The following is a 25,528-nucleotide window of genomic DNA, read 5'->3' on the forward strand; positions in this document are numbered from 1 at the left end:
CTTGCTTATTTCGAGCCGGACCCGATCTCAGTAATTCGTGTCGATCTAGGGAAAGCTAGAGAACAACCCGCCATTAACATCAAAATTGCTGAGAAAGATGCTCGATCTGAAGGGGGCCTCACGCACTCACAGCCCTCACGGCCCTCACCGCCCTCACGGCCCTCACGTACTCGTAGCCCTCACCGCCCTCACGGCCCTCACGCCACTCACCGCCCTCACGCCACTCACCGCCCTCACGGCCCTCACCGCCCTCACGCACTCATGGCCCTCACCGCCCTCACGGCCCTCACGGCCCTCATAGCCCTCACCGCCCTCACAGCCCTCACGGCCCTCACTCACCCTCACACTCATGAATTTTCCTGGTTCAGAAACTCACTCACCCTCACCTCACCTGTGAAGATGAGGGTGAGTGAAGGCCCTCATGAGTGAGGTTTGCCGAGGTATGATCTATGGATCATGTCAGAATTCACCTAAAAATTGGCTGCCTTAGCTGCATCCCTAAAGTTTTCGGGAATTGGTATCACTATTTCTAACAGGCCATCCTCTCTCGCTTACGCCGCTATTGCAACTTATTACCTCCCTTTTTCTTCTTTTTTTTAATAACTTTTATTGACTCTGCAAAAAAAATAGAAACAGTGCTTTAGCTTTGAGCCTTCTCACAACCGAAAACCACGCGCATTTCAAAGCGTTAGAATGTGGTCTAGCCTCCCCTGGCCTCCCTCGTGCTCTATTTGAGTAGAGCGAATTCAGTCTAATTGACATGCATCACGCTGAAGGTCAAAGGTGCTATCACATTGTCCCGAAAGTAACTGCAGAATTATACACGAACTCAACTCTGTTACGTCAGGACGCGCTGGTGGCACGTCGAGCGCGCGTCCGGTCTGGGGCTGTGGGCAGAAGTCAGACAGAGAAGCCAGACAAAAACCTGCCTTCTCGACAAAACGCCGCGACTAGGGCTGTACCAAAAGAGTCGAGACAGGGTTTGACGGTCAGTTTTCACGTGCTCGGTTCGTCCGAGAACGTGGATATGTGCCGTGAAAAGGGAGAACAAGACGCCGTCGGACCACGATTGCTTGGGCGGGAAGCAATTTGGGTTGAATTAGCGGATACTTCTGGCCATCAGATTCATTTGTTTTGTTCCAACTTGAACGCGGGAAAAGCGTCAAGTTGAACGGACCACCCGCGGACTACGTTCAGTGCGTCTTCAATTGTTCAAACGGCCGCCTGATCGTTCGAACTGCCGTTTGCTCTTTCAAGCCAGTTTCAAGAGACACCCCGTAGACCAAACGTTGGCCCGGTAATTGCGATAAGAAGTAAGGGCAAGCTTTAAAAGACGCTTAAGTTTGAAGGTTGGTTGGGGTAAGCAGGCTGGGTGTAAACAGTAGGTACACGGAGATGTTGATCATAATTGTTACCAGCGGCCATCACCGACTTGTTATGCCTGATTCACTTGGTCCGATTCTGCTTGTGATTTTCAGTATCGACATCGACCACCTCAGTTACGGTCCACGCTTTTGCAGCCCGAGCGAGGTCGCGACCGAAAATTGCGAGCGGAATCTCATGCGAATCAGGCTTTAGTGTCCATTCTGCGGCGTCCATGCGGGATGAATCACCGCATATTACCTTATTCACGAGAAGTTTTGCGGTGTAACGAGCCTCGGAAATTTTTGCTGAAGCCGCTGTCAGACATTGCCAGGAAGACGTAGAATCAACAATTCCAACTCTAGAAAGAGCACGGGGACTCGCTCCGACGCCGACAACATCGCATTCCAATGGTTTGTTTATATGGGCAACGGCGAGCTTCTTGCCCACACTCCATCGCGCATGCGCGGCGCCGGAGCCGTGCGCTAGGGGCGCTCCGGTTTGTTTGTAAACATGAGCGGGTCTATAGGGGATGTAATTCTCGAAAGAGAGGTGCTAAAAGGGTGAAGCCATTTGTGTAAATATCTGGAACGCCGGTCCATATCGCACTAAGTGTGTGAAAGAATTAATTGTGCACGCTAACACCGAGCTTCCGTAACGTTCATTTCACATCATCAAAGTTCTTATTAACGAATGAAGAGTCCCAAATACGCTTAGGCTTCTTGACCACAACCAATCAGTACCTACTGATTGGCCCTACACTTCTAGGAACAGATGATAGTCATTGTTCTTTTTCTTATTAAAAAACAACAATAAAAACACCATCGAAGCGAAGATGGTGTTGAAAGCGCTCATTCAGGGCGGTAAAGTTTGCTGTTCACCAATACGCAGCCAAGTAAGGTGCGAACAAGCGACGATGTTGCCTTGGCGCTAAGGGTGTGGTGTACACACACGCGAGAAAAACAGCGACAAGAGAAGTTCATGACGGAAGCCCTCAGTGCTCCGTCCGCGAATTGCCGTCGTACACATGTTGTTTGCGGGGTTTGGGTAGTTATCACTATGCACCCAACGAAACCTGGAGCGTTCGAAAGCGCACGAGGATGATTCCGGTACCGGGTTCGCTGCAGGCGATGAGGCACATCTCGTCGGGCGTTCTGTAGGAACCGGTGAGGAAGCACTCGTTCAGGTTGTACTTGGCGCAGATGGAGCGCTTGCAGTGGCCGTCCTCGCATATCTGGGTGCCGTGGTTGCACAGCGTGCCGTTGGGCTTGGGCGCCGAGGGCGGACAGTCCGAAGTCAGCCCGCTGACTCGAGTCAAGGCTAGGCTCGACTCAACGAGAAGTTCACTATTCTCTGGTGTACACCGGTAGACCCAGGAAAGTAGCCCCCCAGCCGCCTTATGTTGAAATCTTAGAACACCAAAAAGTTCCGAATTGGAGCTGTTTTAAAATACGAGCCCAAGTTATACACACACAAAAGCAAATGTATCTTTAATTAGAGATTTATGTTGTTTTCATCCGGAGCACTGTAACGACTGAACTGTCTTCTATATTCGCTATGTCAGTTTATTTAGCGACTCTTGTTTCCGCTTCTTTTGTCGGAAACCCCAATCCCTTATCTCGTTCCCTTCTTTTATAGGGACGTTTTGCAAGCGTATTCGGGTCACGCACACGTTCCCTCGAGGATAGGGAATCCCATGACCGTGTTCCGCTTTCTTCCAAATAAACCACGATTAACGCCGACTTTGTTTCGTGAAACAACCAACATCGGCATTAAAAAAAAAAAGACACCGCAAATGTACAAAGACAAAGTCCCGACAAAAAAAAAAAAAAAAAAGAAACAGCCCAAATATGATTTAAGAAAAATAAACCCCAAACACAGATATCTATATTTCTAACTTAACGGGGTTGTCGCAAATCTGGAGAGCTGGTCACGCTATTTTTAATTACACTTTCAGACGTATTAGAAGACGAAGAAAACAAAAAAAAAGTGACCCACTTTGATTGCTGCTGTTGTATTATTAAAGGTAAAAGGGGGTGACTGATATATAGATTTCTTTAACGGGATGAAAGGATACTCGCAGGTGGCCTCGAAAGAGCAGTCGTCGTCTTCCCGGCACACGAAGGTACTTTTACGAACGGTGCAGTTTTTGTTGCAGCAGGCTCCGTTCGAAGGGCTGAAATGAGCGGGCACAACCGTGCATAAATTAGTCTAAAACTATACAATGACTAACAGCAAAAGAATCAAAAAAAAAAAAAAAAGGTGGGCGGGGCTTATATACGTTTTTTTTTTTTTGCTCCGTGACTGGTTTTTCTGCGCTCTTATAGGCTATAGTGCTGCAATCTGATTGGCTGCGGGATGATCCTAAAACTGCTTAATACTTTCCACTCCCTGCGCTTCCTAGGCACTGAGTTACTTGTCAGTTACTGTATCGTTTATACCTTACGGGTGTGTGAACTGGATTCGGCGAAACCAGCACCTCCGTTAAAAAATGCACCTTTCAAAGCGAGCTTACCTTGTTCGCCGCGCTCTGAAAAAAATGCCCGTGCGTTAACTTTCCTGCAGAGCACTCGTTGAATCGATCGCTGCCATTCACCCGTGAGGAGCTCGGCGAGTGATGACGCCGGAAATATGCGTAGGCATACAAAGAAAGCCTACACAATGTCACACCAGGCACGAGGTATCATTCCCACGCCATGCTCGCCGATGGGTGTACATCGTAGACATCATTTTTAGTCCCTATTAGAGCCCAGCTCTTAGGGGCTCGTTTCCGGCTTGAGCGGCGTCGCCGTCGCCGTCGCCGTCGCCGTCGGGGTAACCGCGCGGTGCATTATAGAACATTTCCCATGATGCACCGGGGTCACGTGACTCCCCTGAGGTCACGTGACCCCCCGAGGTCACGTGACCCCCGCCGATGTCGCGTGACCCCCCGATGACGTCATCGTCACTGATAACGTCACCGGCATCCACATCGTCATCGTCATCATCACTGATGACGTCACCGGCATCTACATCGTCATCGTCATCATCACTGATGACGTCACCGGCATCCGCATCGTCATCGTCATCATCACTGATGACGTTACCAACATCCGCATCGTCATCGTCATCATCAATGATGACGTCATCAGTGACATCACTGATGGCACCGGCATCCACATCGTCATCGTCATCATCACTGATGACGTCACCGGCATCCGCATCGTCATCGTCATCTGCATCGTCATCGTCATCATCACTGATGACGTTACCGACATCCGCATCGTCATTGTCATCATCACTGATGACGTCATCAGCGACGTCACTGATGACGTCACCGAGATTCGCATCGTCATCGTCATCATCACTAGTGAAGTGATCAGTGACGTCACTAATGACGTCATCGGTACCCGCATCGTCATCGTCACTGATGACGTCATCAGTGACGTCAGTGATGACATCATCGGCATTGGGGGTCACGTGACCCCCAAGGTCACGTGACCCCCCCCTCCCCAGTGCCCTTCCCTCCTCCTCAAGAGCTGCGCTCTAATTCGGCGTTACAGGGAGTTGTAAGCGGCTTTCACTTTTTCCGGCATCGTCTTTCGCCGAGTTCTTGTTTTGCATTGCAGCGATGGACTCGCCGGGTGCTCTGCGGGAAAATAGACGAAAGGTATTTTTTAGTGTTCACTCGTTTAAGACGATGGTCCAACAAGTGGTAAAAAGTAAACTCAAAAGACGGCATGAAGGGTACGTGCGGACGATATTTTACATCATTGCTGAAATTACGTATACAATATTGATTAGGTAATAACACTTTTTTTCATATTAGAGAAATATTGGTACGATTTTGCCGTAATGTTTGCTAAGGCCACGTTACTTCTAAAACTATTACACCAAAATAACTTTTTGGCGTAATTTTATATCATTATAGTATTGACGATTTTTATAATGAAGGCACTTGTCTCCAGTGTACAGCCCATGCAGGATCATACGGAATAATATGCATTGATCTAATTCGCCTCCTGATTATATTTGCTCAGTTTTATATAGCGCCTGGTATATATGCTTATCGACCCTCTCCTTTGACTTAAAGAGGGAATTTTCAGACCGGCAGAAGAAACAATCGTCTTCTGCCGGGAAGAAAGCCGGTTCTCAGGTTCCCATGATTCTATGCGAGGACGACAGTCGACAAAGGGGACAAGGGACAGACGCACATGTCCACTTTGTCGTCCCCCGCCTTGAGTTAGTCATCTGTAACGGTAAACAGCGCGCCTGTTTATTCACCTTGTCATCCCAGTTTCCTTCTCCCCATCCCCTCTCACACTCTTCTCTCGTCCTCGCCCCACGGGAGCGGGTGTTTACGCTGCTGCTCGCAGAAAGGAGAAGAGTATCCCTCTTTCCGATTGAAATAGGAATCGAGGGACAGTTTCCTCCCTACTGGCTGCTCGTCGGCCTTCAAGCGCAGCGAAAAAAAGAAAAAAAAAAAGAAGGAAATATTTGACTGGCCGTTAAAACAGCTCGGAATGCAACACTTTCGCCGCAAGTCTACAAAGTTACAAACACCTGCCGTTGGAAGGTGCCTTCTATAGGGTTCTGGTACAAAAAAGAGCATTCGGCTCGGATAGCTTCATGTGCCCGTGCCTTTGCTTGCAGACATTGGTGAGATGATTACTCTATCCTATTACAACGCGTACAAATCCATGCATGCATAGCCCCAGCGTGAGATCTCCACAGCCTAGCACGCGCAGATTCGTCCTTTTGGAAAGCGAGCAAAGCGCGCGCAACACGCACAAACGCTGAAATCAAAAGCCCCTCCTGGAATAGTAAACCGAAAGCGGTGTAAGGCAGGCGCCCTCTTTAGAGTTCGTGGGTATGGCGCGTGCTTTGCTCGTTTTCCAAAGCGACAAACATGCGCGTGCTGGGCTGTGGAGATCGAACGCCGTACTGTGGATTCGTAAACATCGGAACTGGCGGCCATGGCTGTGTGCGCGACTGCTGACCGTGTGCTTAGGGCGAGCTTCCACAGCATGTCCCATGCCACGAGCATTCCGCACCTTTAAGATTGCCGATCATAGCAGCCTATTAATGTGAGCTTGTTCTGAGCATGCGCTCTAAACAGCGCGCCCCAAGGAGCGTTTGCCTACGTTACGTTATAACTTATGAGTCACCGAAATATATGTGCCTCGAATGTTGCGTGCACGGTTATCTCCTTGAAGTACTTGCCACGCTTCATACGAAGCACAAGTGTCCCGGTGACTGTCGGCGTAAGCAACGTAACATAAAAAAATGCAAGCAAACTGTACTGCGTAAACCGGCCTTGAGCCAAAAAGAGAGCGCCACGCTTTGAGTCTTTCATGCCGTGCATGCACTGTCGTGAAACGAAACCGTGATTCGAGATAATGCTGTCGTGCTTTGTGGCCATCATCACAAGCTGTGGGCAACTTGGCTTATTACCTGCCATGAAGAGTACTCTTGACGGTGCGAAGTGGCCCCGAGGGCCGTCGCGTTCCTCACCTGCAGGAAGCACCCGGCTTGAGGGTGCACGCTCTGTGGCTGTCCTCGCCGTGCTCGCGAGCGTAGCAGCAGCTTTTCTCGCACGCCGCCGACATGAAGCCGCAGTCGCATTCCTCGCCTTCTTCGCGGATGAAGTTGCCGCAGTAGGGTCCTCGAGGTTCTGCAACAGAGGGTTGAGACGCGCACGCTTCAATGGGCCGTGAAACAATTTCCGTGCTTTCGCAAAATACTGTATAATATTATTTCGCGGTGTACTATAGCTAGGGCTCCGTGTTTTCGGAGTTTATTTATTTGTTAAATTCGGAGGGTGTTTTTCGGAGTTTATTTTTTGCCGAAGATTCGGAGTTTATCGGAGTTTATATTTGTTTGATTTCCAATTCTCCGAAATTCGGAGTTTAATTTCGCAGTGTTTCCTATTGAAAATAAATATGAGAATAATAACCGGATGTAAAAGTATGCCAGATAAAAAATAAAACGCGCTTGTATCGATTAAACTATTTTCAGTTGAATATGACGTTCGTGCCATTGCCATTGGCAATACTAATTTGTCGTACGAAGAAAGTTGCACACAAGTGTTGCTTCGATAAACGTCGATACCTTAAAATCAATAAACTCCCGGGGGCAGTCGCTACGAAGCTCGTAGTCACCCCATCGTATTCCATCAATCTAGCCCGCGGCAGCGCGAGGTGGAGTGATTAAGGATGTAATAGAGAGTTTCAACTGTCCCTTTTTTCTATTTAATACAATCTCTAAGGTCCATAGCTTTCACTCTTACAAAAACATACCTTCTCCTTTCTCTAAATCACAAATCACATGGCTCAAACTGGAAACCAAAAGAGTGGCTTTTGTCGTGACCCGAATGTTGCCCTGAATCAACCTCGACGAGACAAGCGGCAAGACTCCTTTTGACAACGGCCTGATATTTGAAAGATAATTATGGTGACATTTCCCAGTACCATTGACTCCGTGCTAACAAAATTGTAAAAAAAAAAATTATTTACTTTTCTTTTTGCGGGGGGATTTTTTTTTTTTTTTTTTTTTTTTGGGGGGGGGGGGGTGGCATTGGAACATAAACATTCGGAGTTTATCGGATAAATTCGAATTGACGAAAATTTTACCGGCGGGTGTTTTTCGGAGTTTTTCGGATTTATCCGAAAACACGGAGCCCTAACTATAGCGGACAATATGAGGTGACGCGTGGATCCGAAGAATTTCAGTACCATATAGCGGATGAAAGATGAGTTATCATTGAGGCCATAGTGTGAACGAGCGGCATTTCAGCGGCTATATGATTGTTGTCGCTACAACACCGCTTGGCCGGCAATCGATTGCTGAGCCGACACCGAGTACCCCTGTCAGACGGGCCAGTTTAGTGTCACTACAAGCGAGTGCACTTCAACCCGTCGAAACACAAGCGTGTTGGTGCTACACTGGAAAACTTAGTGTCACTCCAAAAGGATGGCAATGACGATGGGTAAAGTAATGGGCACGTAAAATATTAAAGTCCATACGCATATTTTCATACATAACTTCGTCGTCTTATCAAAAACACGTTAGCACACATTTTTGTGCTAAGTCAGGAGCTTTAATCCAAATTTAAATCCAATTCGACCATTATGATCAGCCATTACTTAAGCCAGTAATACACGTCCGCACGCCGGTACGATGCACATCCAGATCGAAACGGGCAGGGTGGGGATTGAACCCAGGATCCCTGGGTTCTACAGCGCGAGCTTTCGCTCCACCTGCTCCGAAATCGTGTGCGTGGGCCCGCTCGGCCACTCGCAACTTGCCAGAACGAAACATCATGGAGTGTGTGGAGGACAAGCCGCTATCTTGGACAGTGGAAGCCCGTGGTGGTGGCACTTCTCTCCGTGAGAGCCCAACGTCTTTCAGATGAAAGGCAGCTGGAGCTGGATGCCGACGCACAGGCAAGCATTTCGAGTGACATCGATCAGCAGCTACAGGTCAATGCCTTCACCATAGCTGCTTTCATGACCGACCCGTGAGCAGTCGAGAACGGGTGGAGTTTCCAGAGGAACGAACGGTGGTTCGAAGACACCTTGCCTCCTTTGGGCGAGTTCCATTTCAAGCAAGCCTTTCGCGTCTCTCCTGCCACCTTCAGATTGCCGGTGCAGTCTTGCAGGTGCTTCCTGGCCGTCGTGAAGGGGCCAAAGCTGGAAACTAGATTAGCCGCTTGTTTTTCTATAATGCATTACTTCCTTGCCAACAGAAAACAAGTGTGCATCTAATATTACTCTTATCGAAATAAAACTAATTCTACGCAGCGTTAGTTTCTTCTATTATTTCTACTCCTCGAACACTGCTATCAAGATTGCACACTCGGTCTACCGGAGCGAGCGTAGTGTGCTCCCCGAACTGACTTCATCGGACGTGTGTTCTTCGGGCAGGGCTGGGGATTGAGCTCAGGATCACTGGGTTCCGCGGCGCGAACTTTCTCTCCATGTACTTCGATTTGGTGTGCGCTAGTCCACTAGGCCACCGATACCCCTTAATAAAGACACGTTAAAAAAATTAGACGTTTACAATTCACTGTAATGCCGAATTGGAGCGCAGCACTTGAGGAGGAGGAGGGAAGGGTGCGAAGGGGAGGGTATGCCTAGCTGCTTTTCTTTCGTACCCTCCCATCCCCCTTTCCTGCTCCCATTCCACTTAGCAAAAAATTTTCGCTAAATTGCCTGCTAAATTTAGCGGGGAAATTTTCCCGCTGAATTGACGTGTGACGTCATATCACACGTAACGTGAAATTTATTGTGACGTCACACGGGTAAAATTTTCCCGCTAAATTTAGCCGAAACATTTTACCGCCAAATTTATCGGGAAAACTCTACCCTCATGACGTCACGCGTGACGTCACATGTGACGTCATTTTGGGAAACATACCATAATGCAACGCGCGGTTACGCCGACGCCAACCAACCTTGAAACAAGTGCCCAGGAGCTGCTCCCTAAAACAACCCTAAATTAATGAACGATTTTTACTCCAATTGGGTGATTCTGATCGATCATCGTAAGCCAAGATAAAGAAAGAAGCATATTCAACTTTGGCGTTCCGCTTCGTCCCACGGAAGTCAACGAGGAGGCCCTACCACTGCCTAATTAGATCCTAATTATGGTGTTGTGTCGAATGGTTACATGCTGAAACAAAAGTAGGCTCTATCTTTCCCTGCTAACCAAGATAGCCTTGGAATGACTGATTTTGTCGTCGTCTTTTATCAATTCACCGCGGCGCTAATTTTGGTTCAGATCAACCTAAACTCACAGTCCACCCCATTTTTTTTTTTTGCAATGCTACTTTTTTACATGTTCTCATTTTCACAAATTTCTAATTAATTTTAAAATGAAACTTACGCCACGTATTTTGTTTCTGTGTGGTTATGTTTTACTGTTGAAACACTCCTATCGATGCCACGCACTCGATCGAGTGAAGCGAGTTCGTCAAACTCACTCGAAGCCAAGTGTGTTCCTCAGAAAGAAGCCATGTGGCACACTACAGAAATGACACTAAAGGCGAAGTGCACTTGGTTGAAGTGGTGCACTAAATTAGCCCCGTCTGACAGGGGAAAAATAATGCTCCGTCAAGTAAAATAAAAAAATCGTTTGTTGTCATTTATTCCACGAACTTGTTTTAAACGCCCAAAAACTGATAACTCAACCTGCTGACCCGGTAGATTCAGCCACGCTTGATTTTGCATTTTGTCGCAAAACGCCTCTATATTCGACAAAATTAAAGTTAACTCAGCAAATGCGGAAATTGTCGACAAAGATTGAACATCCGCTGTAGCCTCAATACATGGTTGAGGTTTCTTCTGATACCATCATACATAGCGCGGCAGGACATGTGAGCCACACGTACGCTCGCCTGGGCTTTTTTTATATCGCCTGCGACTGTACCTCCCAGGTTTTTGAGAAACCTGTGATCCAAATTAAGAATGAAATGCAAAAGTGAGGTCCCAGACTAAGAATTACTTGACAAATTTAGAGATAATCAAAATTTCAGGGACCGCAGACGCAGAAAAGGGCCGGATTTGGTGTTCGAGCTCATAATGTCCGCAGGGGTACATAACCCACAATTCATGCGTTAGTTGTCACCTACGCGTGAGAACAGTCGCCGAAAAAATTTAGAAAAAAAAAAAGTGCAGCGTTCACTTCCTCTACTCGCACAAAGGCCGAGCGCTCGAGCAGTCACGTGATGTGGTGCCGAATATATGCCGTCAATGTTCATAGTCCCGCACTGGGGTTGGCAAAGCACATGGCAGGTGCTGAGATCCGAACATTGTAAGGGTTCGGTTGTTCCCGCCACTGCACCGATTTGACGCGAGCAACTACCCGAATGCTCGTGAAAGCATTGTCTGTCGCGGGCCCACGCCGAGTGTTCAAGAAGTGCTCATGTACATTCTATAAGCCGCATTTTTACATCATCATCATAGGGTGACCATACATTATGGTGACGAATTAAGAGGTGATGAAACAAAGAATAAATGAGGAAACTGAAACGCGTAATGGGGCGAACTTGTACCCAAAACAAAAAGGGAACAGACGATAACAACAGAGCGTCGCGGGTGTCGAAGTCGGCGTAACAGCAGGATCGGACGCTGGGGCGAGACTGACTCCGGCTTGGCACGCGGAGCACGCTTTGCAGCCGCATAGGTCTCTGGAACATTCGGCGTAGAATGTTCGGCATGTAGAACATTCATAACTCGATCAGACAACAAAGTTTTAGAATTTGCGAGAACACAAAGTAGAAAGAATAAATAAAATGACATTCCGCGGCCTGGAATCAAACCCAGATCTTCCGCGCGACAGCCGAGCACGGCAACCATTCGGCCACGTACGCGCTCGCTCAGCGACGCGCGTGGCAATTTATCTTCGTTACTGTTAATAAAGTATTCCGAAGGAGTAACTGAAATAATAAAGTCGACTTTTATCCTACAAATTATACTCCGCAGCAAAGACGCTCTTTGGTCAGGGGTGTTGACTCGGGACCACAGTCGGGTTTGACGAGCTGACACAAATCCACACTCAGTGTGGGTTCGTGACAGCCTCGGCGAGCATTCGGGTAGTTGCTCGTGTCAAATCGCTGTTGTGAAGGCGCGTCTCCAGCTTGTTTCTCGCCCTCTCGCGGCGGAAACGGGAAGCGCTCCAGCGAGGGTTTACCGTCTCTCCTGCTTATCGGGCGTGGCGGAACTACTCGCGATCATGGCTCGCGAACATTCATTTTTGAGTGCAAACAACACTCTTCACTGTACAAACGTAGTGCTGCAGCACGTATGGAATTGAGCCTTGTTGTTACCGATTGTCTAATGCTAACTAAAGGTGCCGCAGGAAAGATATATACGTGCAAGCGTGCCTTTTCAGTTCCTTCGAGCTGAAAAGGCTGAGGTTGGAAAAAGGACGGTATGTGAAAATTAAAGAAAATAAATGTACCCGAAAAATTTTGTAAATAAATAAATTTATTAAAAAAACGAAATCAACTCTTTTTTTTTTAAGGGGGGGGGGGGGGCATTTTGTCTGAAAGGATTGGCAGCGAATTTCGAAATTTTGCCGATTATCAAAGGTCGCGACTTTGACAGTACCATATGCTTTACTCTTCTTGACAGCACCATATGCAGACCACTGTGCCTTATGTCGGAGCGCCGAGTGCGCACGTGGTGTGTCATCCTTCTCTAGGCGCTGTCTAATGATCGCGTCTCGTTGACGTCGGCCAAAATTCGTTGATGTTTCTCTGGTGGTTGAGGGACAGTGCTTCATCCAGGTGGTAGTGGTGCTCTGGTGCCTGGAACGCGTCTCCGACTGGTGTGTTAAAAACATCCTCTCCATTCATCCAAAGGGGACCCGAAGTGGAAACAAATGACGTCACAGCAGCCGGAGTGTCATGCCGGTAAAAAGCACCAGCGAACACGAGTGTCGTTGTCGCCGCGGCGTCCCAACTCGTGGCTGCAGAAGCCTCCGTGGACTGCCCAGCTGAAGAGCGACCCGCAGAACAGGCGTCTGCCACATCCACCACCGCTGCTACTGTGACACCGCCAGGATCGCGGCCGGCAACAGCATAAAACTTTTATGACGTCATCAGGCAGAAATTAAGGGACCACTTTTTTGAACGCGGTAAAGACACCGGTCGGAGTCACGTTCCTGGCATCATATAGGTAGGGTTCCGCGTTTTCGGTTTTTATATTTTCGAAATTCGGCGTACTTTTTTCGGTGTTTATTTTAAAATTCAATTTTCGGTTTTTTTCGGCGTATATTTATTCCCAAAACAGTTTACCGGTTTCTTTCGGTGAATATAAAAAAAGCACCATCGGCCCTTGTAGCTGTGATATTTGCTATTACTCAAAGAATAACGACACATACATACGTAGTCCTCGCTACAACTTCCGTCAGGACACACCTCAAAATCCCGGAATTCACGGGCATAATCTTCAGTGCGCTTATTTTTCATTCCCACTCTGACGACGTGACCGTCTGAGGTGATGACCGTACAAAAACCAGCGGAATGTCAAAAAAAAAAAAAAAAAATCCATCGTGTTTATGTTTTTAAGAACGGGGAGGTTTAAGAGAGCGTGTTAAGAAAGGTATTGACGGCTTTCCTCCATGTCCTTTGAAGTGCATGAAGCGAAAAACCTGATACTAGCCCACATCCGAACTTTTTTTTTTTCGGGACCTGAAATTTGACACACTAAGCCCGATCACAGAAAAGACACAGATGTCCCGCGAAGGCCAATCCAAGACCTCTTTGGTTGCATGTTGAACCTTGGAAGACGGCAATCACGAAGACGTCACACAATGTCGAACCTCGCAAAGGTCTCTCTCTCTCTCTCCCTCCGCCAGCCACTTCAGCGCGGCCCTAAAAAACTGAACTTTTTCGGTTAAAACCGAATTCTAGAAAACGGATTAGACGTACTTTTATCGGTTTTTATCGGTTTAAACCGAAAACGCCGAACCTACAAACTGACCTTTTTCGGTTAAAACCGAATTTCCGAAAATGCATTCGGCGTACTTTTATCGGTGTTTATCGGTTTAAACCGAAAACTCCGAACCCTACATATAGGTGCTGGTGCCGATGCTTCGAAAAGAGATTGGCTGTGTTCCAAATCTTACCCCATTAGATGGATCCGAGATACGCCGGAGGGTCGTGTCACGTGACAACACAGATAAAAAAAGCTAGACCCAGGTAGGTTTTTGAATGCCAAGGCACAAAACCCCTACCCTGGAGTAAAATCGAGTAAATTTTGGAACACACCCAAACGAACAGCGTCCATAATTGTATACTTCTACATGGTTTCGGCAGCCTCGTGGTTTCAAGCGACGCATCGATACATGACTGTATAACAAAGTGAGCCTTGGAATGCTCGTTGTTTTCAAACACTCCTGCAGTTCCCACTTGCCACAAATGGCTGCGGCGTACTTTGCCGTGCTCGTCTTGATCCAGTGCCGGCCAAATCCATCTGCCGCTTTCGTCCAGCATCAGCTTTGAATTGCCCGGTCGCTGCCGCCCTTCAGAGGGTAGGACGCTTATCTCACTGTGCAACTATAATCACTCTTTAGACATCTTGCGCCCTTGCTAAATTAATGGAAAAAACATAGGTGTGCCTGTTAAAGCAAGGTTTCTTACGTAAAACGAAGAGATAGAGAAAAATGAAAGAAGTTTACAATCCCCTGTAGCGCAGAATTAGAGCACAGCTCTTGAGGAGGAGGAGGAGAAGGTACGGAGAGCAGCGTATGCCCCTCCTCCTCATTTGTACCCTCCCCTCCTCCTCTCCCCCTCCCCTCCCATTTAGTAGAAAATTTTCGCTAAATTTCCCGCTAAATTTAGCGGGGAATTTTTTCCGCTAGATTTAGCGGGAAATTTTTCTGCTAAATTGCAACGTGCGGTGACGTCACTCGTGATTCTCGTGACGTCACACGTGACATCATTATGGAAAACGTCCCATAATGAAACGCGCGGTTACGCCGACGGCGACGCCGCTCAAGCCGGGAACGGGCGCCTAAGAGCAGCGTTCTAAAAAGGCAATGCATGTAGGACGGCGTTAAAATCTCAACGAATTCTGGCGCTGCCCTTCGGAAGGTGACGTTGGTGTTCTAACCTGACCCCGACCTAATTGTCCCCAGTTCTTGAGTATACGGACCCTGGAGGCAGTTGGCACGAGGACCGTCGCCAGAGAAGAGCTGGTGGAGCACCAGAGAGACGTTGCGCACGCTGCACGGAGAGAACTTGCGGTTGTTGGGCAGGTTGCCGTGGGTGGCGCTCTCGAACATGATGTAGTTGCCCACAATGCTTCCGGGCACGCATTCCGGCGGGAAGTCGTGCTGCGACGAACGCACGCCTATCAAGCTGGATACGACTATTGGCGGCAAAATGGACTCCAAAGTAGCTCAAAATGGGACATTTATTGAGCAAACTAACTCGCAGATAACAGCGCCTTTTACACTAAAATCGCTAACTTGTAATGTAACTTGTAAACCGGAATAACCTATAAAAAAAGGTTACAAGGACAGTCGGTTTTGATGTTTAAATTATTCTCGTTAACTATAAGTTACGAGGCCCAAATTGAAAGCGACAAAGCCGATCTAAAGGATACTTGAATGGCAACCGACGTGTAAACTCTACGCAGTAGCCTATGAAAAGCGCTGTAACCTACATAGCCCTGAATGCGAAAGCTTGCGCTGGGAACCTCGTGGGTCCGATCCCCACTGCCCTCGCCCGTTTTGATCTGGATGAATTTCGTACCGGCGCGCGTTCATGTAATCACTACTGCGTGATGCACGTTAAAAAAACCAGGTTAGCGGTTGTACTGCACTGGCTAAATTTCTCATCTACTGCTAAGAGACCGATCAACCGTTGAGGCGTATCTCCATCAAGGCTGCATAAATATACAAAGCAAGCCAATTTTTTTCTTTATAGCCCTGACTGTCGCTTTACGCGAGTATTTATATTTTCTTCCTAGCAAAGGAAAGAAAACGAAGAAAAATGGGGGAGGTGGTGCGTAAGAAGTTATTAACGAGAGTGAGTTCAATGAATTCCGAAACCATGCTCACGTGACCACACACGTGACCTCGCCTTCCTCGACCATCCTCGACGGGGTCGGAGCTTCGACTGGTTGACCGTTGGGACCGTTGGCTTCGGCATGTTCGCGCAGTCATGGCGCTGACAACGCTTGAGCTACTCCATTCTTTTGTGCGGTCCTCGGTCATATATTGTGTGCTCCTAAAGTTTGCCAGGGTGGCTCTAACAAACAAGGACGTTTAAACGAGGGTTTAAACTTGTTATACCGTCTGGTGGTACAATTAGAGAGACAAATGGTTATTTCATTTCTTTTTCGCTCTCACTCAAACACTGAAGCTGAAACAAGGACGTCTAAAGAAATCTGAATATGTGGGCAACATCGGGAAACCTGCTTCGTTGGCAACTTGCTCCCCGCTGCTCAAATGGGGTCGTTGTCGACATGAACTAACGGCGCACGCAAATTAGGGCACCTTGGGGGAGGGCACCTTGGGTGACTGGAAAAGGTCAATTGTTTGGTTCAACAGTACAGCTCGGTAGTTTGCACATATCTAAAAATAACTGATTTTACAAACAAACAAAACCTTTATGAATTTATGCAGCACCCCCCTCCGCCCATCTCACCCCAGAAATATTTGTATTTTACATGGAGACACGAGCGGCAGCATTCCACACATATAAACGTGTGTAGAGGGATGCCACTTTATGAATGGTCGACATACTCTCAATATTTAGAGGCCCCACACGCTCAGCGAAGGTTTTTTTGTTTGTGCACTTTTCAGGAAGAAGTTCCAGACGAGGTTCTCTTTGCCGGCCCTCACTTTCGTATCCAGCAACCGGGAAAATTGCGGTTCAAGATGGAAGGTCGAGAGAAACTCACACTCAGAATGCCTCATGTACCCGTGAAGAGGACCTCGTGATGTTTGATGCAGTCTATTATGTCACGAACTTCCACCTTCTGGTTGATGCTCAGCTGTTGATTCTACCTCAAGAGCTGTCTTGCTCTAAGTAGAGTGTCCCTGGATTTCGGTGAGGAAGAAACCGAAGATCTGCTATGTGGTGTGTTATAGGCCACATCACTTTACGGACAAGTTATCCATTATCGTTCGGAGATGTAATATTGAATTTTTTAAAACATTTTTTGCCGGTTGTTCGAATTCAGGACATATCCGTCGTCGTGGCCGCCGCGTGTTTTGTGCTGATTTTCGGTTTAATTAAGAAACTATAATCTTGTCTTCATCCGCTGAGTTGTAATTATTTTGGCAGTGTCGTACAACATCGTGGCGTTTTGTATCGTGTTCGACGATGCAAAAAACATCTTTCGGTTCATAGAAAAATAAAGTGTCTGCGACGCCCCTAGACTGGGAAAGCTCATCTCAGGAACGCGCTCTCCGAGGCTACAGCGTCGGAATCTCGGGCACTTTATTTTTGTATGGAACGACAAATCTGCTGCGTCGGTCGAAAGCACTTTTGCGTTTGACTCTGGCGGAAAGTAGATGCGTATAACGTAGCCTCCAAAATATATTTGAAGCATGTAAACCTACATTAAATGTTACAGAAATATCGGTTACAATGTAGCTTAAAAAATAGAGGTAACTAGGATTTGAAAGTGTGCACCCACGCTATAGGTTACCGAACCTAGAGTGTAGGTGCTTGGACCCCGGTCTGGCTACATGAAGAGATCGTTCCGTTCCCTCCGACCTTTATGCCCTGGATTTACGCACCGGATAATGGAACATCCGCTACTGACCGCTAACGATCGGACTAAGGAATGTCAGTTGCCATCATTAGAAAATTAAGAAAATACATTATGTAGCCAAGCACGAGTGTTCTCAATCAAAATAAATTTACCCGCTGCATTTTAACACAAAAATAAGCAGTATAGTTTTTGCAGTGAAGCCGACCTGTGAAAACTGCGTTTGGCCGTTCCGAAAAGTGGGAGCGATTTCGATCACTTCTAGAGAATATACTACAAAAAAAAAAAAAGAAGGGGGAAATCGCATTAAGCCAATTGAAAGTTCATATAATCGGCAGCAATAATAAAAAGATTGAACGAAATAAAAAAATGATTTTTTTTTTTCTCGATAAGGTGGGTTCAAAATATCGGTTAATCTCATTTTCGGCGATATTTCAAATTTTATATTAACAATTCCGTTACATAAAATAAACTAAACTTATTCCCGTCTATAGCCTATGTGTAGGACTGCACCCTCATAGTATTTGGTAAGCGACAAATATAATAACTCATGAGTTACAAGGCTCTGAAGATGCCACCGGATTGTCAAAAAGACGTTGTTTGGCATGTTTTACCTCAATAAACAGGAATATATTTTTTAACTAAACAAAAATGTCAAAATAAAATGCAAGCGCACAAAAAATAACTGTGAGTTTTGTATGGTTTTTGTATTCATACAGCGTACAGAACTGGGTAGAAAAATCCGGGAGTAAAACAACAGATTTCCACCCTGCTCCATCACATTTTTTTTTTTCTTTTTTTTTTGAAGCGAAATATTTTTTTGAAAGTTTTTAAAAGTGGTTTTGTTCTTTGCAGAAAAGAGCCAATCACATATATAATTAAAAATAATCGAAAGACCCACCCCGACAAGCGATAGCTGAATGGTTTAAAATAAAGCCACCCAGCTATCGCTTTCGTTTATTCGCATATTATGGGCGAAGAATAAGTCTTTTTTTTTTCAACTGGTATCTGGCCATGCTCTTTCGTTTAACTAAGTAGACTCTACATTCACCCCATTTTGTTTTGGCCTGTCAATGTTTGTAGTTTGGCCCAACGAGCGAGCGCATTATTTTGTAGCTACCGACAACTTCAAAAACGCTAGCCCACATGGCGCGTTTTTCAGTGCGTCTAGACGCGCGTCTCGGCTTGGCGCGCGCGCTAAGCCAGACGTGTACGCCAGTCAAACCACACGCAGCTCTACCGGGCAGCGCTTCGCGTCTGCGTTTCCGAAGCGTCTGTCCAACGTAGCCAGACGCGCTTAAGAAACATAAGCAAATTTTAAATAGAAATCGCGCGTTAAATGATGGCTACATGCCGTAATATTTAATTTTAGTAATAGTAAGCACGCATTTTTGTTACAGCAATTGCAATGAAGCTCAATTTCACTAATTTTCATCCTTTTTAGTGCGGACGCCTCGTCCACGTTTCGATACGCCTTTGGCATCACCATCGCCCGCGCCAAAACATTCACAGCTGGCCGCGCTGGCCGCTGGCCGGTGCAGAGGTTGCGTTGTTGCCGGTGTTGCCGGTAGTATTAATGTTGTACCTTTGTCTCTTGGTGTCCTTCTAATCTTTACATTTCGCCTGCCAGAGTGCAGGACGCTTTGGTACTTTGCTAGGTCCTCTCTGTTCCGCTGAAGGAGCGTAGCCTCTCCCGCGGAGCAGAGAGGATTCCCTGGACTTGTGTAAAAGCTATGATATCCGCGGGGGGAAGGACGTAACTACCCATGTTCGCCCTGCTGCTAGCGTTGGCGGGGCCTAAAAGCCGTTTTTAAGGCCGCGAGCGTGCAAATTTTGTAAACTCCGCGCGCGCGGGTGTGTGTGTGTGCGTGCGCGCGTGCGCTCTGCCTTGGAATGGCACAGGGCTGCTACCCGTTTTTGTGTGTGTATCTTTCTGTTTCGAGTGTTTTTATTTATTTTCCTTTCCGTATCCCCTTCCCTACTTGGCGGCGGGCTAGCAGGCCCACCTGCGTAAGGGTCTCAACCTTTTTGCCTAGCCTCGCACGCTGCCGAGTCGGTATCGCAATATGTGCAAATAAAAAGTATTATTATTATTATTATTATCGCCTTTGTCGCGAGGTCCGTGGCAAAAACTACAGTCCTACAGTGGCGAAAACCGTGGAGAAAATTCAAACGCTCCTTGCAACTAGTGAACACGGCGGTTCATTGGTTGTTGCCTTCTGGACGCAGCGCGAGACGCGACGCGTGGACGCAAAATATCTGGCTCCTCCAGATGCGCCGGAATGCGCCAAAAAACGCTGCGTTTCGTCCCGGCGCCGGAAGTGACGTCAAAGCGCAGGCGCAGACGCGACGCAGACGCGGAGAAAAGCGCACCATGTGGGCTAGCCTTCTCCGCGTCTGCGTCGCGTCTGCGCCTGCGCTTTGACGTCACTTTCGGCACCGGGACGAAACGCAGCGTTTTTTGGCGCATCCCGGCGTATCTGGAGGAGCCAGATATTTTGCGTCCACGCGTCGCGTCTCGCGCTGCGTCCAGAAGGCAACAACCAATGAACCGCCGTGTTCACTAGTTGCAAGGAGCGTTTGAATTATCTCCACTGTAGGATTGTAGTTTTCGCCACAGACCTCGCGACGAAGGCGATAATAATTATAATAATAATACTTTTTATTTGCACATATTGCGATACCCACTCGGCAGCGTGCGAGGCTAGGCAAAAAGGTCGAGACCCTTACGCAGGTGGGCCTGCTAGCCCGCCGCCAAGTAGGGAAAGGGATACGGGAAAGGAAAATAAATAAAAACACTCAAAACAGAAAGATACACACAAATACGGGCAGCAGCCCTGTGCCATCAAAGCGCACGCACACACACATACCCGCGCGCGCGGAGTTTACAAAATTTGCACGCTCGCGGCCTTCAATAAAAACGGCTTTTAGGCCCCGCCAACGCTAGCAGCAGGGCGAACATGGGTAGTTACGTCCTTCCCCCCGCGGATATCAGTTTATCATACCTTTTACACAAGTCCAGGGAATCCTCTCTGCTCCGCGGGAGAGGCTGACGCTGCTTCAGCGGAACAGAGAGGACCTAGCGAAGTACAAAAGCGTCCTGCACTCTGGCAGGCCAAATGTAAAGAATACAAGGACACCGAGAGACAAAGGTACAAAACTAATACTACCGGCAACAACCGCTACAACGTAACCACTGTAGCGGCCAGCGGCCAACTGTAAATGTTTTGGCGCGGGCGATGGGGATGCCAATGGCGTATCGAAACGTGGATGAGGCGTACGCACTAAAAAGAATAAAAATTAGTGAAATTGAGCTTCATTGCGATTGCTGTAATAAAAATGAGTGCTTACTATTACTAAAATTAAATATTACGGCATATAGCCATCATTTACCGCGCGATTTCTATTTAATGTTTGCTTTTGTTTCTTAAGCGCGTCTGGCTACGTTGGGCAGACGCTTCGGAAACGCAGACGCGAAGCGCTGCACGGTAGCGCTGCGTCTGGTTTGACTGGGCGCAAGCGTCCTGCTTAGCGCGCACGCCAAGCCGATACGCGCGTCTAGACGCACCGAAAAACGCGCCATGTGGGCTAGCCTTCATGCTCTCGTTTCGTGCGTCCCTTTTCGTTCTTCGGTGTTCTAGTCAGCTCATGGCGCTATCTCATTTTGTACCGAGAGATAATAAGAGGCTCAAGGCTCAGATTACCTCAGTTGTGGAACTACCACGGGGGGGTACTCCCCCCCCCCCCCCCCCCCTCTTTCACTGCAGTCCACCTCCAGCCGTTTGAATCGCCATCTAGATTTTCCTTTTTAAAACTGTGTGTTCCATGGAGTACGGTGAAAGATGCTGTGCTTCGTAACATACGTATTCTACAGAATACACGCAGTTACCATAGATGTCGTCTGACGCCTCGAACGACGGGATGCGAGCCGTGGAGAGAGGGAGAGGGGGTTACTCAAGTCAAATTTGGTATTTTTACGTACCAAACCAACGACGGGCATCTGGCACGCCCTATCGGAGGACTGAGGATTAATTTTGACCACCTGGGGATCTTTTGACGTGCAACCGAAAGCTCGGTTACACGGCGCCCTACGCAAGAAGTTAGTTCTGTATGACCGCGCTAGACTGCTTTTCACTGAAGCATCGACATTCTGCGATTTGTAAAGTCTAACGAAAGTCTGTGAGTTCGCTTTTGTCCATAACACGGAGACAGTCGTCCAAGGCGAACAGTCCCAGCGAAAGACGAAGGTAATGATACGATTAGACGTGAAAAATGCGATGTGAGCAGAGACAATGAGCAAGTGAAACGCCATGCTCACTCTTCTATCGCACATCACACTTCTTAGAGCATCTTTTGGTCTGATCGTATTCGGAGCTTCCTCATTCGGTGGCACCCCGACATTGTTTGCTACAATTCACCGTCTCCGTGTACTGCAAAATCTTTTTTTTTTTTTGTGTGTGTGGACTACAGTGTGGTGCAAGAGTACCGGAGAGCCGAAGTTGTGTCCCAGCTCGTGGGTGAAGGTGATGTGCGTGATCCGTTCGGGCACGCGGGAGTTCTGGTTCAGGAAGGTCACGATGCCGGTGTTCAGGCTCAGCCTGCCCAGGAACGACGAGGACGAGTGCAGGCTCGACCCGCTCTGGAACTTATCGCAGATGCCGCCCGCGGTGCCCGGGAACCCTGACGAGATTGGCAGATGGGCTCAGCTTGCTTCCGAGACTATCATCTGCCCACACGCACTCCTCGCATAGGGTTCGTTTTGTAGTTAGCTTCGCCAGACTTCGTTCACCCCTAAGCTGAGACTACGGCGGAACAACGTTTTCCTATTTTTGCTGCTTTCGTTCATTTTTATGCGAGCCTTAAAACATACGTTGAGCATTCATTTTCGTAAAACTTAGCACACATTTTGAAGCCATCATAGCCATCGAGAGCTGTTAAAATAAATTTTAGGCGTAAAAACCGAACAGTTGTGGAAATTGATCGCGCGTTTACTCGTAAAAAGCATATTTTACGAGATACGTAGCTCTCAAAATACAATGAAAATAAAAAAAAGGCTAGGATATGTAAAGCAAACACTCTTTGCCCACACATCTAAAAAAATTTACACAAATTGGTCTAACCTTACCTGCCCACAGCTACCAAACCATGTGCGGCCGAAAACACCACATTTAGGTTTCCACCGAACTAAATTCCTTAAGTACTCATATTTTTCTTTATATCAAGATAAGGACAATTTCTTTTTCTATACAGTCGTGTATATAAAATAATTTTAGGTCACCGATTAAGCGTAATTGCTCGCAACTCATTTGTAAACAAAGTCTGGTGCACCTTAATTTCCCCCAGAATACCCGAGGAGCCAAACACTGCAATTAACGAACGACAGGGTCCTACTTTAAAATTAAGCGAGCAATGTAGCACTGAGGACATCAGCAGGTAAATCGACACGCTCAGCGTCACAACGTAACTTTGTCTTCTTTTTTTTTCTTTTTTTTTTTAGGTGAAATTTTTTTATTCCTCTTTGCAGTGTGGTGCGCGGTTATTTTTATCTGTTTTTTACCTTTAAATGCTCGAATATGTATCAATCCAGACTACACTAGCTAAGTGAAATATTTATACATTTCCACGATAATTAGGCAACAATAGTTCACTACCCCAGCCTGCCACCAGACACTACTAGGTGCAACACACAAAACAGGACTATAGACAATATTGGTTGCGGCTTGGGGGCCCGATGCAATCGGGGACGAAGGAACATCGCCGCCTGCTGTGATTGGCCAGCGGCGTGACGCTGACCAATCCCAGCAGGCAGTGATGTCCCGGTTCCTTTGTCCCACCGTCTTGCATAGCCCCCCTGGTCTCGGGCTCGCGTATTCATTCAATGAACCTATAGAGGAAATATACTGTAGAAGAACTTATGTCCGTGTTTTTGCGCCTTGTAACATGAATACCTATAGAGGAAAGAATCGTGGGACACTTTAGGCACGCATGCAGGCTAGGCAATATATAGTCTCCGACAGAATGAGAACCGCAGGGTGGTCCTTGAGTCGTCGCATCCAGCGCGATCTTCCTTTATGCCTTTGATGGTGCTTCGGCGTCTCGTGTGCCTCGAGCATGCGCGTCCAGCCAAAGCACGGTGGAAAGCAACGAGACGTGTGCTGGAGGCCGTACACTCGATACAGACGCCCTGGCGTCCTCGTCCTGTCAGTGATTATAGGTGCGCGTGTTTGTAAATTTCACCGTTGGGCTCGGCCTTGTACGCGAGTCCCAGCGTTCCGCCGACAAAATCCCTGTAGGTCCACAGGTACGAGAGGCAAAAGTCGTCGTGGTTGATCTTGGAAAGCTCGTGAAGCATGTGCGCCGAGTCCAGGTCAGACGCACAGAACGGATTGGTGGCCCGCTTGTCTGCGTCGCAGCTTTCTGAATTGTTGATCTGCACGTCGAACGAGCGCGAAAGCGTTTTGGCAGAGTAGCCACACGCGTGACCCATGAGGGTAAAACGTCGAAAAACCGCGGACAAAGCAAAAGGTGACATCAGAAAAAGGCGTAGCTTTCAACTCTTTTCTTTTTTATGAAAAGAAACACGTGCATAAAACCTTAAAAGCTAAAACCGGCTCGCACAACGGACTGTAGATATAACCCTCGATTCTTCCTTTGCGTTCATAATTCATGAAACGTGCGTTTGTTTTTCTCTCTGCGCAATAATAATAAAAAGAAATGGAGAAAAACTATTAGCTTTGTCCCTTCAACTAGCAGTTTGAACGAGTGGCCGTGTGATCTGGTGCCGGTTATATACCGCCAATGTTCATCGTATAACCCGGCGCTGGAGGTCGCAAAGCACAGCTGGCACGTTCCAGACCCTTCATTGTTTGTCCCTTCATTGTAGTGGTTAAAGATGGTCACTACCTGAATGCTCGCCGAGGCATTGACTGTCACGAGCACCAGTCGAGTGTTGCGCAGCGCTTGTGTCCAATCTATATATGAGCCACATTTTAACGTCGCCACCAAAGGGCGACATTAACTGTATACGCCCACACAGCGTTCCCGACTACGTCATCATAATAAAACATAAAATAGCTCAAAAAAAGACAAGGACAAGAAGGACAAGACAAGCGCTACAAGCGCATGTTTTTGAACAGCAGAGACTGAAAAAAAAAAAAGTCACCTTTTTTCCTAGGAATTACACCGCAAAAAATAATATTCGTGGTTAGTAAGCTTGTATAAAGTGAGAAAGATTCTTACCAATAAACGGTCCCTTAAAGTGTTGTTGTCGTTAGACATCCCATTAGAAGCTGCCGTGCTCTGAACACGCCATCGAACTTGCAGTTCGCAACTGATGAAAATGTAATCAGGATTATGTAATAAAACGATTCATAATTTGGCCACGACGCCAATTGTAGGAGCCATAAGAGCGCGTATGAGAGCACACGCAGCAGGCGCGCGAAGGTACCTTTGACACGCCTACAATCGCACGTGCTTTCTTCTCGAATAGGAGCATGGCAGGGCCAGCGTGACATTGGTTACAATTTTCTGTGCCATTTATTTACTTTTTTGTTGTTGTTTTAAAGAGAGGAAGAGGTGTGCGTGTGTACAGCTTGGAGTCGGCTTCAATCTGCGCTAAAGGTGGGAGACCACACCCCGCTCCTGTACTGTATTTCCCAAAAATCAAGAAAAAAAAACAGGTCGATGTTTTAACATAATGTGTGAGCCGCTTTTCAGAAACCACGAAGTCAATCGAATGCATGCTTACTAAGACCCTCTGTATTTCGAAACTGATGTCGGCGATTCCAAGGAAGTCGGTGTTCCTGAACATGTCCGAGGCGGCTGTCACGTGACTGGTCAGCATGGCTATCAGACTCTCCTGCGTCTTGCCGGGGTCCAGGTGGGAATCCAGCAGGACGGCGTTGTAGAGCGTGTGGTCGATGTTGATCTCCAGGTTGCAAACCCGCTTCACCTTT

General features: G+C 47.4%; 1 protein-coding gene across 1 annotated transcript; it reads right to left on the minus strand.

Annotated features, from left to right (window-relative positions):
* Positions 1-2,404: 2,404 nt before the first annotated feature.
* Positions 2,405-24,199, minus strand: LOC121833035 (disintegrin and metalloproteinase domain-containing protein 10 homolog). The gene is made up of 6 exons (XM_042286098.1): positions 23,811-24,199; positions 22,060-22,253; positions 15,003-15,183; positions 6,856-7,015; positions 3,440-3,538; positions 2,405-2,666 (listed from the first exon to the last, which is right to left on the minus strand). The coding sequence occupies exons 1-6, from the start codon at positions 24,103-24,105 to the stop codon at positions 2,420-2,422; spliced, it is 1,176 nt and encodes a 391-aa protein (XP_042142032.1). The 5' UTR covers positions 24,106-24,199; the 3' UTR covers positions 2,405-2,419.
* Positions 24,200-25,528: the final 1,329 nt, after the last annotated feature.

Source organism: Ixodes scapularis, unplaced genomic scaffold, assembly GCF_016920785.2.
Source record: "Ixodes scapularis isolate PalLabHiFi unplaced genomic scaffold, ASM1692078v2 PGA_scaffold0__279_contigs__length_252992795, whole genome shotgun sequence".
Lineage (NCBI taxonomy): Eukaryota > Metazoa > Arthropoda > Arachnida > Ixodida > Ixodidae > Ixodes > Ixodes scapularis.

Bases quoted from the DNA above. Each gene is read 5' to 3' on its own strand.
- LOC121833035 (XM_042286098.1), bottom strand. From the start codon at position 24,105: ATGTCACCTTTTGCTTTGTCCGCGGTTTTTCGACGTTTTACCCTCATG. The intron at 3,539-6,855 runs GTGAGGAACGCG...CGCTCATTTCAG, and splicing joins AAGCCGGGTGCTTCCTGCAG to CCCTTCGAACGGAGCCTGCT. The intron at 2,667-3,439 runs GTATCCTTTCAT...GACTCGAGTCAG, and splicing joins TCTTTCGAGGCCACCTGCGA to CGGGCTGACTTCGGACTGTC.